Genomic DNA, 13,950 nt, shown 5'->3' with positions numbered 1-13,950 from the left:
GCAAAGGGTCGAGAAATAAGCTGCCGCGGCGGAGGTCTGCGCTCTACTGAGTGCCCCTCTAGTTCGTTATTTTTCGAAAATTAGCATGACTAGGTTCTGTTTGCACTTAGAGAATTGGTTATGCTACTCCATTAGGTAAATATGTTTGTAGTAACTCTAGCCGTGCTGATTACCTCCTTATTTCCATAACTCCCACTTTATCTCAAGTTTTGAATGTCTTTTGGTAAAACACATAAATAGGTATGCTGGAAGTATTCCTATTTTCCCTAATTTGAAGTTTGGCCTTGATTATGGTCAGGAAGGTCGTATGATTGGCCTTGATTTTAGTGCTGCCTTTGACCGTGTTAATCAAGAGCCTCTTGATTTCAAACTCAAACTGTTGGTAGTAGGTGGGTCTTTTCTTAGCATCATTGTTGATTTTTTAGCTAATATATTGCAGAGAGAAGTTTTTGATGGGCACCATAGTGAGTATATGAATGTGATATCTGGTGTTCCTTAGGGTAGTGTTCTCGGCTCATTACTTTTCATACTGTATAAGCATAGTATGTGATTTAGACTAGAAAATAAGCTCGTTGCATATGCAGATAATCTATTCTCTTTACATTAATTCCATCTCTTGAATGTAAACTTATGGTTGATGAATCCCTAAAAAGAGATATGGCTAAAACAAGTGCATGGTGCAAACTATGGGATATGAAGTTGAACCCTACCAACTCAAAGTATGATTGAAAGTAGGTCGAGGACTTTGGCTTCTCAACCTCTAGATCTTTTCATTGATAATGTTTCTTGAACTATATACAACTCATTTAAAATTCTAGGTGTGATTCTTGATTGAAAATTTACTTTTGAGAAGTACATATGGTATGTTTCTTCTTAAAATGCACAAAAAAATGGCTTATTGAGAAAGAAAGGAATTTAGGATTTTAGGAAATCAGTCTATACTGAAGAAATGTTTTCATTCTACCTTATTTCGAGTATTGTTCTCCTGTCTGATTTTCAAGTGATAACTCGTCTTAATGTGTTGGATAGAAAGTTACTGTCTATTAAATCCCTTACTCCTGATCTTGAATTTATTCAATGATACCATCGTTCAGTTAGTTCTTTATGAACGTTACACAAGATTTTTCATAATTCAGACCATCCATTGCATTCAGAACTTCCAAGACTACCACTCTGTACGTAGTACGAGGTACGCAGTTCATTCTGAGAGTCAGGCCTTCTCCGTCATAAGGTTCAACACAAAAACAGTATTCTAAACATAATAACACAGCTGTGACCAGCTCATGGAAGGATCTTTCTAATCTGACGGCTTAATAGGCGGAACTACAGAAGTTCAAACTTGTTGACAATGTTTTCCTGACGAGCAGGTTGACATATGTCTCGTTCTATAGTTTATATAGACCTGATCTATCCTAATGTTGTTATTGATCTTAAATTATTCTTTATTTTTCATTCATTATGTATGTTTGTTTATTTCCTATTTCCTTATTACCTATCCTCGCTAGGCTATTATTTCCTGTTAGGGCCCTTTGAAATTATAGCATTCTGGCTTTTCCAATCAGTATTATAGCTTAGCTAATAATAATAATAATAATAATAATAATAATAATAATAATAATAATAATAATAATAATAATAGTAAGGATACGATAATTATTGTTATTGTTGTTTTCGTTGTCGTTTCATTTCATCAACAACAGATACTAATAAGAAATACCAAACTATAATAGTCTACTTTTGATACCCCAGCTTTAGAAGACGCTGTTAAAATGGTGCTGAAAAGGCAAAGAATATGCTAGAAACACAAAAGCCAAAACTAAAAGTATAAAGAAGTTCCGAAAGCAAGGCTTTCCTAATAGGGCTTTGATCATCGTTGGGCACCGAAAGCAAGGCTTTCCTGATAGTGCTTTGATCATCGTTGGGCACCGAAAGCAAGGCTTTCCTGATAGCACTTTGATCATTGTTGGGCACCGAAAGCAAGACTTTCCTGATAGCGCTTTGATCGCCGTTTGGCGCCGAAAGCAAGGCTTTCTTAAAAGCGCTTTGATCATCGTTGGGCACCGAAAGCTTCTTGATAGTGCTTTGATCGTCGTTTGGTGCCAAAAGCAAGGCTTTCCTGATAATGCTTTCATCGTCATTTGGTGCCGAAAGCAAGGCTTTCTTGATAGTGCTTTGATCATTGTTGGGCACCGAAAGCTTTTTGATAGTGCTTTGATCGTCGTTTGGTGCCGAAAGCAAGGCTTTCCTGATAGTGCTTTCATCGTCATTTGGTGCCGAAAGCAAGGCTTTCCTGATAGTGATTTGATCGTCATTTGGCACCGAAAGCAAGGCTTTCCTGATAGCGCTTTGATCATTGTTGGGCATCGAAAGCAAGGCTTTCCTAACAGCGCTTTGATCCTCATTTGGCGCCGAAAGCAAGGCTTTCCTGATAACATTTTGATCATTGTTGGGCACCGAAAGCAAGGCTTTCCTGATGGCGCTTTGATCGTCGTTTCGCGCAGAAAGCAAGGTTTTCCTTGTAGCGCTTTGATCGGTGTTTGGCGCCGAAAGCAAGACTTTCCTGATAGTGCTTTGATCATTGCTGGGCACCGAAAGCAAGGCTTTCCTGATAGCGCTTTGATCGTTGATTGGCGTCGAAACCAAGGCTTCCTTGTAGCGCTTTGATCGTCGTTGAGTGATGAAAGCATGACTTTCCTGATAGTACTTTGATCGTCGTTTGGCGCCGAATGCAAGGCTTTCCTGATAGCGCTTTCATCGTCGTTTGGTGCCAAAAGCAAGGCTTTCTTGATAGCGCTTTGATTGTCGTTTGGTGTTGAAAGCAAGGCTTTCCTGATAGTGCTTTGATCGTCGTTTGGCACCGAAAGCAAAGCTTTCCTGATAGAGCTTTAATTGTTGTTTGGCACCGAAAGCAAAGCTTTTCTGATAGTGCTTTGATCGTCATTTGGCACCGAAAGCAAGGCTTTCCTGATAGCGCTTTGATATTCGTTGGGTGTTGAAAACAAGGCTTTCCTGATAGCGCTTTGACCATCATTGGGCACTGAAGGCAAGGCTTTCCTGATAGTGCTTTCATCGTCGTTTGGCGCCGAAAGCAAGGCTTTCCTGATAGCGCTCTGATTGTCGTTTGGCGCTGAAAGCAAGGCTCTCCTGATAGCCCTCTGATCGTCGTTTGGCGCCGAAAGTAAGGCTTTCCTGATAGCGCTTTGATCTTTGTTGGGCACCGAAAGCAAGGCTTTTCTGATAGCGCTTTGATCATTGTTGGGCACCGAAAGCAAGGCTTTCCTGATGGCGCTTTGATCATCGTTTTGCGCTGAAAGCAAGGTTTTCCTTGTAGCACTTTGATCGGTGTTTGGTGCCGAAAGCAAGACTTTCCTGATAGCGCTTTGATCGTCGTTTGGCGTCGAAACCAAGGCTTTCCTTGTAGCGCTTTGATCGTCGCTGAGTGGCAAAAGCAAGACTTTCCTGATAGCGCTTTGATCGTTGTTTGGTGTCGAAACCAAGGCTTTCCTTGTTGGGCTTTGATCGTCGTTGAGTAGCGAAAGCAAGACTTTCCTGATAGAGCTTTGATCGTCATTTGGCGCCGAAAGCAAGTCTTTCCTGATAGCACTTTCATCGTCATTTGGTGCCGAAAGCAATGCTTTCCTGATAGTGCTTCAATCGTTGTTTGGCACTGAAAGCAAGGCTTTCCTGATAGAGCTTTAATCGTCAATTGGCACTGAAAGCAAGGCCTTTTTTATAGCGCTTTCATCGTCGTTTATGTGACGAAAACAAGGCTTTCCTGATAGCGCTTTGATCGTCGTTTGGTGCCAAAAGCAAGGCTTTCCTGATAGCGCTTTGATCATCGTTTGGTGCCGAAAGCAAGGCTTTCCTGATAGTGCTTCGATAGTCGTTTGGCACTGAAAGCAAAGCTTTCCTGATAGAGCGTTAATTGTCGTTTGGCACCGAAAACAAGGCTTTTCTGATAGTGCTTTGATCGGTGTTTGGCGCCGAAAGCAAGGCTTTCCTGATAGTGCTTTGATCGTCGTTTGGCGCCGAAAGCAAGGCTTTCCTTGTAGCGCTTTGATCATCATTTGACGCCGAAAGCAAGGCTTTCCTGATAGTGCTTCGATAGTCGTTTGGCACTGAAAGCAAAGCTTTCCTGATAGAGCGTTAATTGTCGTTTGGCACCGAAAACCAGGCTTTTCTGATAATGCTTTGATCGGTGTTTGGCGCCGAAAGCAAGGCTTTCCTGATAGTGCTTTGATCATCGTTTGGCGCCGAAAGCAACGCTTTCCTTGTAGCGCTTTGATCGTCATTTGACGCCGAAAGCAAGGCTTTCTTGATAGTGCTTCAATAGTCGTTTGTCACTGAAAGCAAAGCTTTCCTGATAGAGCCTTAATTGTCGTTTGACACCGAAAACAAGGCTTTTCTGATAGTGCTTTGATCGGTGTTTGGCGCCGAAAGCAAGGCTTTCCTGATAGTGCTTTGATCGTCGTTTGGTGCCGAAAGCAAGGCTTTCCTTGTAGTGCTTTGATCGTCATTTGACGCCGAAAGCAAGGCTTTCCTGAGAGCACTTTAATTATCATTTGGCACCGAAAGCAAGGCTTTCTTGACAGTGCTTTGATCGTCGTTGGGCAGCGAAAGCAAGACTTTCTTGAGAGGGCTTTGATTGTCATTTGGCGCTGAAAGTAAAGGTTTTCTGATAGTGCTTTGATCGTCGTTTGGCACCATTTAGAAATACCTGCAACTTGGCGCCGATAACAACTTTTGGCTTCGTACACTTTCTTTGGAAAACCTTCGGATGAAACTGTGCCGATCAACTTTTCGATTTTCATTTGTATGTGTGTTTTTTTATCTTTTTTTATGAATAATGTTCTGGTGGCTCATTGTATGAGTATACACTTGTGCACACTATTCTATTTGTTTCCTTATTTCCTCTACTCACTGGGATATTTTCCCTTATGGAACCCTTGGGCTTATAGCATCCTGCTTTTCTAACTAGGGTTGCAACTATATATACCATATATACATATGATCAGCGCGCAAGCCCTCTCTCTAATTAAGCTTGGATTAGGGAGGGCCAGGCGATGACCGCCGATGACTTAGCAGATGGACCTATAGACCGCCAAAATATCCATTCTTAGCTCACAAGGATGGTGAGGTTGTAGACACTACAAGAAACTATCGAGCTTATGCGGGACTGGAACCCCAGTCCAGTAGAACCACAGGCAGGGACGTTTCCAATAAGCTACCGAAGATTACACAGCTTTAGGATTTTCTTTTACCTATGATACTTCGGTTTTGATATAATGAGGCGATAAAAGAGTAACTCTCTCTCTCTCTCTCTCTCTCTCTCTCTCTCTCTCTCTCTCTCTCTCTCTCTCTCTCTCTCTCTAAATTACAATAGTTTCAATTCGGATTTCCCATTAGTTCCCTTCCATGTGTTGGATGTTGGAAAAATGAATTCATTTTCTCTTGAAAAATCACGTTCCATTAAAAATCATTTTTGCACCCTAAAATTAGAGTCGAAAATACAAAAGTTCTTTGAACGTTATCCAAAGGCACCGGATTCTCTCTCTCTCTCTCTCTCTCTCTCTCTCTCTCTCTCTCTCTCTCTCTCTCTCTCTCTCTCTCTCTCTCTCTCTCTCTCTCTCTCTCTCTCTAAAGAGATTGTTTGGCTTCCGTAATTCCAGGAAATTCCAGTATTGAGGCACAAAGCTTCTATTAATAGCTGCTTTCAAATACCAGACGGGTTCATTATTAGACTTGGAAGCTTATAAAGTGGGAATTCGCAGTCTTAAGGAAAGCATGTCCGTCCATGAAAATGGGCTGCAGGAAAAACATTCAGAATATTGATTAATAAATAAAAGGGATTCTCTGCTACCAATAATATCTAAAGAACTTAGTGCTATAGATGGCATCCTAACAATGTTTTATGCTTCCTAATATACGTGCAGTATCATTGCAATCAGATTATTCAAAGATTTCACAGGTTCAGTCCCTATGGTTTTTAAGGTGACTCGTGAGCAGACCAGTCCCTGACTCGTGAGCTGACCAGTCCCAATGGTTTTAAGGTGACTCGTGAGCAGACCAGTTAATATGGTTTTGATGTGGCTCATGAGCAGACCAGTCCCTATGGTTTTGATATGGCTCATGAGCAGACCAGTCCCTATGGTTATAAGGTGACTTGTGAGCAGACCCATCCCTATGGTTTTAAGGTGACTTGTGAGCAGACCAGTTCCTATGGTTTTGATTTGGCTCATGAGCAGCCCAGTCCGTATGGATTTCAGGTGACTCGCGAGCAGACAAGTTAATATGGTATTGAGGGTGACTCATGAGCAGACTAGTCCGTATGGTTTTAAGGTGACTGGTGAGCAAACCAGTCCCTATGGTTTTGATGTGGCTCATGAGTAGACCAATCCGTATGAATTTTAGGTGACTCTTGAGCAGACCAGTTCATATGGTTTTAAGGTGACTCGTGAGCAGACCAGTTCATATGGTTTTGATGTGGCTCATGAGCAGACCAATCCGTAAGGATTTTAGGTGACTCGTGAGCAGACTAGTCCCTATGGTTTTGATGTGGCTCATGAGCAGACCAGTCCGTATGGATTTTAGGTGACTCATGAGCAGACCAGTTCATATGGTTTTAAGGTGACTCATGAGCAGACCAGTCCGTATGGTTTCAAGGTGACTCGTGAGCAGACCAGTTCATATGGTTTTGAGGTGACTCATGAGCAGACCAGTCCGTATGGTTTTAAGGTGACTCGTGAGCAGACCAGTTCATACGGTTTTGAGGTGACTCATGAGCAGACCAGTCTGTACAGTTTTATGGTGACTTGTGAGCAGACCAGTCCCTATGGTTTTGATGTGGCTCATGAGTAGACCAGTCCATATGGATTTTAGGTGACTCGTGAGCAGACCAGTTCATATGGTTTTGATGTGGCTCATGAGCAAACCAGTCCATATGGATCTAAGGTGACTAGTGCGCAGACCAGTTCATATGGTTTTGATGTGGCTCATGAGCAAACCAGTCCATATGGATCTAAGGTGACTCGTGCGCAGATCAGTTCATATGGTTTTGATGTGGCTCATGAGCAAACCAGTCCATATGGATCTAAGGTGACTCGTGCGCAGACCAGTTCATAAGGTTTTGATGTGGCTCATGAGTAGACCATTCCGTATGGATTATAGGTGACTTGTGAGCAGACCAGTTCATATGGTTTTGATGTAGCTCATGAGCAAACCAGTCCGTATGGATTTTAGGTGACTCGTGAGCAGACCAGTTCATATGGTTTTGATGTGGCTCATGAGTAGACCAGTCCCTATGGATTTTAGGTGACTCGTGAGCAGACCAGAACCCTATGGTTTTGATGTAGCTCATGAGCAAACCAGTCCGTATGGTTTTAAGGTGACTCGGGAGCAGACTAGTTCATATGGTTTTCAGGTGACTTATGTGTAGACCAGTCCATATGGTTTTAAGGGGGCACGTGAGCAGACCAGTCCTTATGGTTTTAAGGTGACTGGTGAGCAAACCAGTCCATATTGTTTAAAGGTTGCTTGTGAACAAATCAGTCCATGTGGTTCTAAGGTTTCTCGCGAGCAGATCATTCTATATGGTTTTAAGATTGCTCATGAGTAGATCAGTCTGTATGGTTTTAAGGTTACTCATGAGCAAATCAGTCTAAATGGTTTTAAGGTTACTCATGAGCAAATCAGTCTATAAGGTTTTAAGGTTCTCATGAGTAGATCAGTCTATGTGATTTTAAGGTTGCTCGTTAGCCTCTCAGTTTATGTGGTTCTAAGGTCGCTCCTAAGCAGATCAGTCTATGTGGTTTTAAGGTTGCTCATGAACAAATCAGTCCGTATGGTTTTAAGGTGACTGGTGAGCAGACCAGTCCCTATGGTTTTAAGGTTCTCGTGGACAGATCAGTCCCTTTAGTTTTAAGGTTGCTCGTGAACAAATCAATCTATGTGATTTTAAGGTTTCTCGCGAGCAGATCAGTCGATGGGGTTTTTAGGTCACTCATGAGCAGATCATTCTATGTGGTTTTAAGGTCGCTCATGAGCATCTCAGTCTTTGTGATTTTAAAGTTACTTGTGAGCAGATCAGTCTATGTGGTTTCAAGGTTTCTCGTGAGTAGACCAGTTAATGTGATTTTAAGGTTGTTCATGATTAGATTAGTCCATGTGGTTTTAAGGTTGCTCGTGAGTAAATCACTCTATCTGGTTTTAAGGCTGCTAGTGAGTATACCAGTCTTTGGGGTTTTAAGGTCGGTCGTGAACAGATCAGTCCATGTAGTTTTGAGGTTTCTCGAGAGTAGATCAGCTCATGAGGTTTTAAGGTTGCCTGTCATTCATCAGTTCATGGGGTTTTAAGGTTTCTTGTGAGTAGATCAGTATGTGTGGTCTCAAAGTTGCTCATGAGTAGATCAGTCCATGTGGTTTCAAAGTTGCTCATGAGTAGATCAGTCCATGTGGTTTTAAGGTTGGTCGTGAGTAGATCGGTCCATGTAGTTTTAAGGTTGCTCGTGAGTAGATCAGTTCATGTGGTTTTGAGATTTCCCGTGAGTAGATAAGTCTATGTGGATTTAAGGTTGCTCGTGAGTAGATCGGTCTCTGAGGTTTTGAGATTTCTCGTGAGTAGATCAGTCCATGTGGTTTTAAGGTTGCTCGTCAGTAGATCAGTCAATGTGGTTTCTTGTGAGTAGATCAGTCTATGTGGTTTTAAGGTTTCTCGTGAGTATATCAGTCCATGAGGTTTTAAAGTTACTCTTGAGCTGCAGGGGCAAGAAACTGGTGTTTTATTTGGTCGCATAATGATGTGAAACCGAACATATTCACAGATGATCAGCTCTTTAGTCCGTTTTCCACGTAAGCTAAGGCCACGGTGGCTAGGCAATGGCTACTTATGATACAATAAGGGTCTTTCAACTATCAATCACAAATTCTCCTCAACCTCCATCCATACCTCACAAGAGTAGTGAAGTGATTTCACCCACCTGTCAAATATACCCAGCCTCATGGCTAAAACTCCCATCCCGCAGATTGCCAATGCTTCTATCAAAATTAATGTTTTTCCTTCATATTTCCAAACTAAAATAGCATCGCTTAGATATTTTCCGTTTCTTTAAACAACCCTTATCTAACATAGAACAAAATCTTTGCAAGCAATGTGTTTTATATGAATATACTACAGGTTCTCGTGAAAAATATAAACTGAGGCTGCTTATCGCTTTACTTTTTAATAATATTCATACATGGACATGTTTATCGTATATTCCACCGCAGGCTTTAACACATATCTTCGCTTCGAATAAAAATATGTATACAAGAGTAGGTGGACATGCGGTCTCCCTCACAAAAAAAAAAAAAAAATTGCGTAAATGTTAAACAGTTGCAGGGTACAGCCTGCGTGTTCCACAAGATCCTTTTCTATATTGTTCAAAGATGATAGGTTTTATCCAAAATATGATTACAATAAAACCATGCACATGAATTCATTTAGAATATCATGTAGCTTTGTTGTGAATAAAAGGATAGAAATGTCTACTATTTTAGGTACCCTTTCAAGTTTATTGAGTTTGATTGTCAAGCATATCTGCACACCACGCCTATATATGTTGTATGTATATATGTATGTATGTATGTATGTATGTAACTAATATCAATATATTTGAACACTAAATCAGTCAATCTCGACAGAGGTGTTAAAAAAAAGAATCAGAACTTTTGTAAATGTATGTTTCTTAGACAGACTTAGTTGTAACATTGTCTGTCTTGCTCAAGAACTAAAACAGGCGCCTTTAAAGGAAAGAAACTTATAATAAAATCCCCCTAAAAATTACGAATCTTGGTCGAAAATAAAAGGCAGATTCTGAATCAGATATTGAGGACTTTTTTTATGCCACCTGGAATGGATGTAAGGTTATTGACATGGATGACCCAGTCTGGGTCAAAAAGCAAAAAAATATAACGTCTTCATAGGTAAGTCTGGGAGGTTGAAAATAATAGATGACGCAATTTCTCTCGAAAATAAGATGAAATTATATGAGAAGAGAAGATAAAAACAACGACGAAAGCACTGTGGTGTCAGGGGTTCAGAGGACGAGGATAAAAGTGTGGGAAAAGGAAGAAATTGCATCAAATGAAATGTGGGAAAGATGACTTGAATATAATCTCTCTCCGCGAGAGATATTTTCTACCTGGTATGAATACATGTTAAAGAAAGCATTGTAGTATATGCTTGAATTTGCAATTATAAATAACAAAACCATGAAAAATACAACAGTAGTAATAGAAACGTAATTAAAAAAGTCACAGATATTTCACCGTTGATAAGTATCTAGTAATTAAAGCTCAATACTGTACATAGGAAACAGGTGAATCCATAGCTTTGCGTACCGGAAGCAATAGCTTTTAGTGTTGATGTTTCTATAACTACAATTCATTAATAATAAAAAAAATTTATTTTAGCACAAACAATTCGATGAGAGAAATAGGGTTGAACAGTTACTAATCCTGAGTTGATCAGGAGCCTCGTACAATGTAAAGGCCATTCACTATCTTCCCTGTTGGAGCCCTTGGGCTTATAGCATCCTGGTTTTCCAACTAGAGTTGTAGTTTAGTAAGTAATAATGATATTAATTAAGTGGTAGCCAACTCTAAATACCTCTGTCTCGTAATCGGTGGGTCGGGAGTTCAAGCGAGGCTCAAGCTCAACAGCGACTTGTAGTACTTGCATACTCGCTGTTCGTGTGAGCTAGGGAAGGATATTATAGGGAGTCAAAGGGTCTACCTGCTGACTTACCATCACTCAAAGAAACTATGGATTAATGCTAAACAATTTCCTCAACCAAGAGCCTTTCAAAAACCAAATAGTATATTATCAATAGTTCTTTGATAAAGGAAACCGAATTCAAGCAAAATTATACATAATCGCCATAACCTAACACTCAAAATGTCATGGAATCCAGTGTATCGTATCAGTATATAGTTTTATAAATGTATTGAAAATGTATTATAATCAAGACGTTCCATTGATACATTTTTAAAGTATCTTTAATATATTTCCAATATAGATTAATCCCACATTCCGTAATTATTTCCTACATGTTTTTCTGAGTGTATGAAGATATAATTCTTAAATAAGAATCAAAAGAATTTTTATATTATTCTCTTCATCTTGAAATGCCACTAACCTAAATAACCCCTCTTTCTAACCCTCATTAACCCCTCTTCCTAACCTTCAACAACCCCTCTTCTCAACCTTCAATAACCCCTCTTTCCAACCCTCAATACCCCTCTTCCCAACCCCCAACCTGCAAATCCTCCACCCCACTTTCGTGTTTCTTTCATCATCGTGTTTATGTGGCAACGTTGCAGCTTCCTCCACCTTCATCAACGTGGTTATATGGCAACGTTGCAACTTCCTCCACTTTCATCAACGTGGTTATGTGGCAACGTTGCAACTTCCTCCACAAAATTTCTCCTTTTCGAAAGACCAGCGGAAAACGACGCTTCCCTTTGATCTTATCTCTTTTCGAATTTGCTGTCGTTTTCCTTTTTTTTTTTTTTAATGCTGTCAGTATTGACGTTTCCAGGATTTTACTACTACTACTACTACTACTACTACTACTGTGGCTACTCTGCTACTACTACTACAGTACTACTACGGCTGTTGCTACTACTACTACAGTACTACTACGGCTGTTGCTACTACTACTACTATTACTACTACTACTACTACTACTAGTGCTACTGTTACTACTGCTGCTGCTGCTGCTGTTGCTGTTGCTGTTGTTTCTGCTACTACTACTACTGCTACTGCTACTACTGTTGTTGCTGCTGCTGTTGCTTCTGCTACTACTACTATTACTACTACTACTACTACTACTATTATTATTACTACTACTACTACTACTATTAATTACTTAACAATAAGAAAGCAGTAATAGTAATGAAGACAAGGTTTGATATGATAAATTTAAAAGAAAATTATTGTTGTTTCCATAATTTTGATACTACTACTACTACTACTACTACTACTAATACAGCTGTTGCTACTACTACTACTACTACTACTAATACAGCTGTTGCTACTACTACTACTACTACTACTAATAATAATAATAATAATAATAATAATAATAATAATAACTAGCTGAACACGGGACGGATATTGTTTATGAGATCAGCATTGTCCCTTGTTGATGTCGCTCACTATCACGTAGTTCATTGTTAATTGCTGCATTCAGCATCGTATTTAAGAAGGCCACATGATAGCTGTGTCTTTCAAATTGTAGATATTACCATGGAATTTGGCAGTAACAGAGAAACTATGTTTCCTATCAATGCCTGAAATTTTCATTTGGATATGTGAATTATTCTAAGAACAATTTACACCACCGCCGAAAATAACCATTCAACCCATACCGAAATAAATGTTTGCTGTGGCTTTTTTTATGGTAGATAGCAACACGAAAATTGGTATGGACAAAGTAAATAGCCATCCCATAAATACCTGAAAATTTCATTTAGATATGTGAAGTATTCTACGGGTAATTTACGGCGCCGCCGAAAATCGGCCTCCCGTGTATATCGAAAATTTGCTACTGAACTTTTTTTTATGAATGTAGTTCACATACCCATTAAACCCTGCGAAAATCCTTTGGATATCTGTAAAACTCTAGGAGTAGTTTGTGGCTTCTCACTGATTTTTTAGCTAAAATTCGTCACTTACGAACAAAAGTGACAGCTTATAGCAGGTATTAACATAAAAATTGGCAGAAGCAAAGCTTATATATATATATATATATATATATATATATATATATATATATATATATATATATATACATAAATAATCCCCTAAAACTTCATTTGAATACATTTATTGGTATAGGAGTTATTGACCCCGCTCCCCAAAATATCAGCTGCTAGTTCCCCGCCCCCCCCCCCCCCACCCCCCGCCCCCTTACATCCCCACTCCGAAATCTATGGTTAGTGAATGACTGGCCTATGGGTTGGGTGAGATATCTTTAAAAAAATTGACATTTCATATATCGTAACTCACCTCGTTCGCGACAATAATAATAATAATAATAATAATAATAATAATAATAATAATAATAATAATAATAATAATAATAATGAAGAAGGAATAGTAATGAAGACAAGGTCGAATAAGAAAGATTTTAAAGAAAATTATAGAAACAGGAATGAAAAGGATAACAGGCTTTGTGTGTCGTGCAGCGAGGCAGATGACACAGCTGAGCATATGTTTAGCTGTAAGGAATTAAGAAAACTTAGAAGCAGTGGCATAAATTTAATGAAGTTAGAATCACGAATCAAAGATGCCCAATATATTAGACAGGCTTTGGAAATTAGAAAATGAAAGTATGCAAGATGTGCTGTCTGTGTAGGAGGTAAACAATGACAAAGAACATTCCGCGGATTGCAGCGCTTTGCACATACGCTTCTAGGGGTGAGCAACGAGGAATCTGAAACCTGGAATAATAATGGTACAAAATTCTTTATTTTTAATTTTCCTTGTCGCTCATGAATGGTAGAGGCAAGGGAATGTGACAATGCCCTAGCTAGTAGGACGATGCCCTAGAAACTGACCGCATATGATCAGTGTCGAAGCCCGTCTCCACCCAAGCAAGGGCCAGGAAGAGCAAGGCAATGGTTGCTGATGACTTAGCAGCTAGACCTATAGGCTCCCACAAACACACCCTCCTTGGCTCACAAGGTTAGTGAGGCTATAGACACTACAAGAAACTATCAAGCTTGAGCGGGACTCGAGCTTCAGTCCTGTGGATGACAGGCACGTACGTTTCCAATAGGCCACCACAACCTAAAAACAATTCCCAATGAATAGGGCCGATGTGGTAACATCCCTGACTGGTGAATGCCAGACTGGGGTTCGAGTTCCGTTCAAACTCGTTAGTTTATTTGGTCGCTGCAACCTCACCA

General features: G+C 39.9%; 2 protein-coding genes across 2 annotated transcripts; one reads left to right on the top strand and one right to left on the bottom strand.

The window, feature by feature from the left end:
* Positions 1 to 1,764: 1,764 nt before the first annotated feature.
* LOC137646711 (uncharacterized) lies at positions 1,765 to 4,811 on the bottom strand. The gene is made up of 3 exons (XM_068379818.1): positions 4,756 to 4,811; positions 2,904 to 3,648; positions 1,765 to 2,739 (listed from the first exon to the last, which is right to left on the bottom strand). The coding sequence occupies exons 1-3, from the start codon at positions 4,809 to 4,811 to the stop codon at positions 1,765 to 1,767; spliced, it is 1,776 nt and encodes a 591-aa protein (XP_068235919.1).
* A 1,311-nt stretch (positions 4,812 to 6,122) lies between these two features.
* LOC137646710 (uncharacterized) lies at positions 6,123 to 7,122 on the top strand. The gene is made up of 3 exons (XM_068379817.1): positions 6,123 to 6,266; positions 6,592 to 6,771; positions 6,880 to 7,122. The coding sequence occupies exons 1-3, from the start codon at positions 6,123 to 6,125 to the stop codon at positions 7,120 to 7,122; spliced, it is 567 nt and encodes a 188-aa protein (XP_068235918.1).
* Positions 7,123 to 13,950: the final 6,828 nt, after the last annotated feature.

The sequence above is a fragment of the Palaemon carinicauda genome, chromosome 9 (assembly GCF_036898095.1).
Source record: "Palaemon carinicauda isolate YSFRI2023 chromosome 9, ASM3689809v2, whole genome shotgun sequence".
In the NCBI taxonomy this organism is placed as follows: Eukaryota; Metazoa; Arthropoda; class Malacostraca; order Decapoda; family Palaemonidae; genus Palaemon; species Palaemon carinicauda.
Note: the sequence above shows the minus strand (reverse complement) of the source record. Positions and strands in the feature narration are given on the sequence as shown.

What these genes read in the sequence shown, in the direction of transcription:
- LOC137646711 (XM_068379818.1), bottom strand. Translation starts at nt 4,811, where the DNA reads ATGAAAATCGAAAAGTTGATCGGCACAGTTTCATCCGAAGGTTTTCCA. An exon ending in GAAGGTTTTCCAAAGAAAGT is followed by an intron (nt 3,649 to 4,755) that starts GTACGAAGCCAA and finishes CAACGATTGAAG; the next exon opens with CACTATCAGGAAAGCATTGC. An exon ending in TCAGAAAAGCTTTGCTTTCG is followed by an intron (nt 2,740 to 2,903) that starts GTGCCAAACAAC and finishes AAGCGCTATCAG; the next exon opens with GAAAGCCTTGCATTCGGCGC.
- LOC137646710 (XM_068379817.1), top strand. Translation starts at nt 6,123, where the DNA reads ATGGCTCATGAGCAGACCAGTCCCTATGGTTATAAGGTGACTTGTGAG. An exon ending in CCAGTCCGTATGGATTTCAG is followed by an intron (nt 6,267 to 6,591) that starts GTGACTCGCGAG and finishes TATGGATTTTAG; the next exon opens with GTGACTCATGAGCAGACCAG. An exon ending in CCAGTTCATACGGTTTTGAG is followed by an intron (nt 6,772 to 6,879) that starts GTGACTCATGAG and finishes TATGGATTTTAG; the next exon opens with GTGACTCGTGAGCAGACCAG.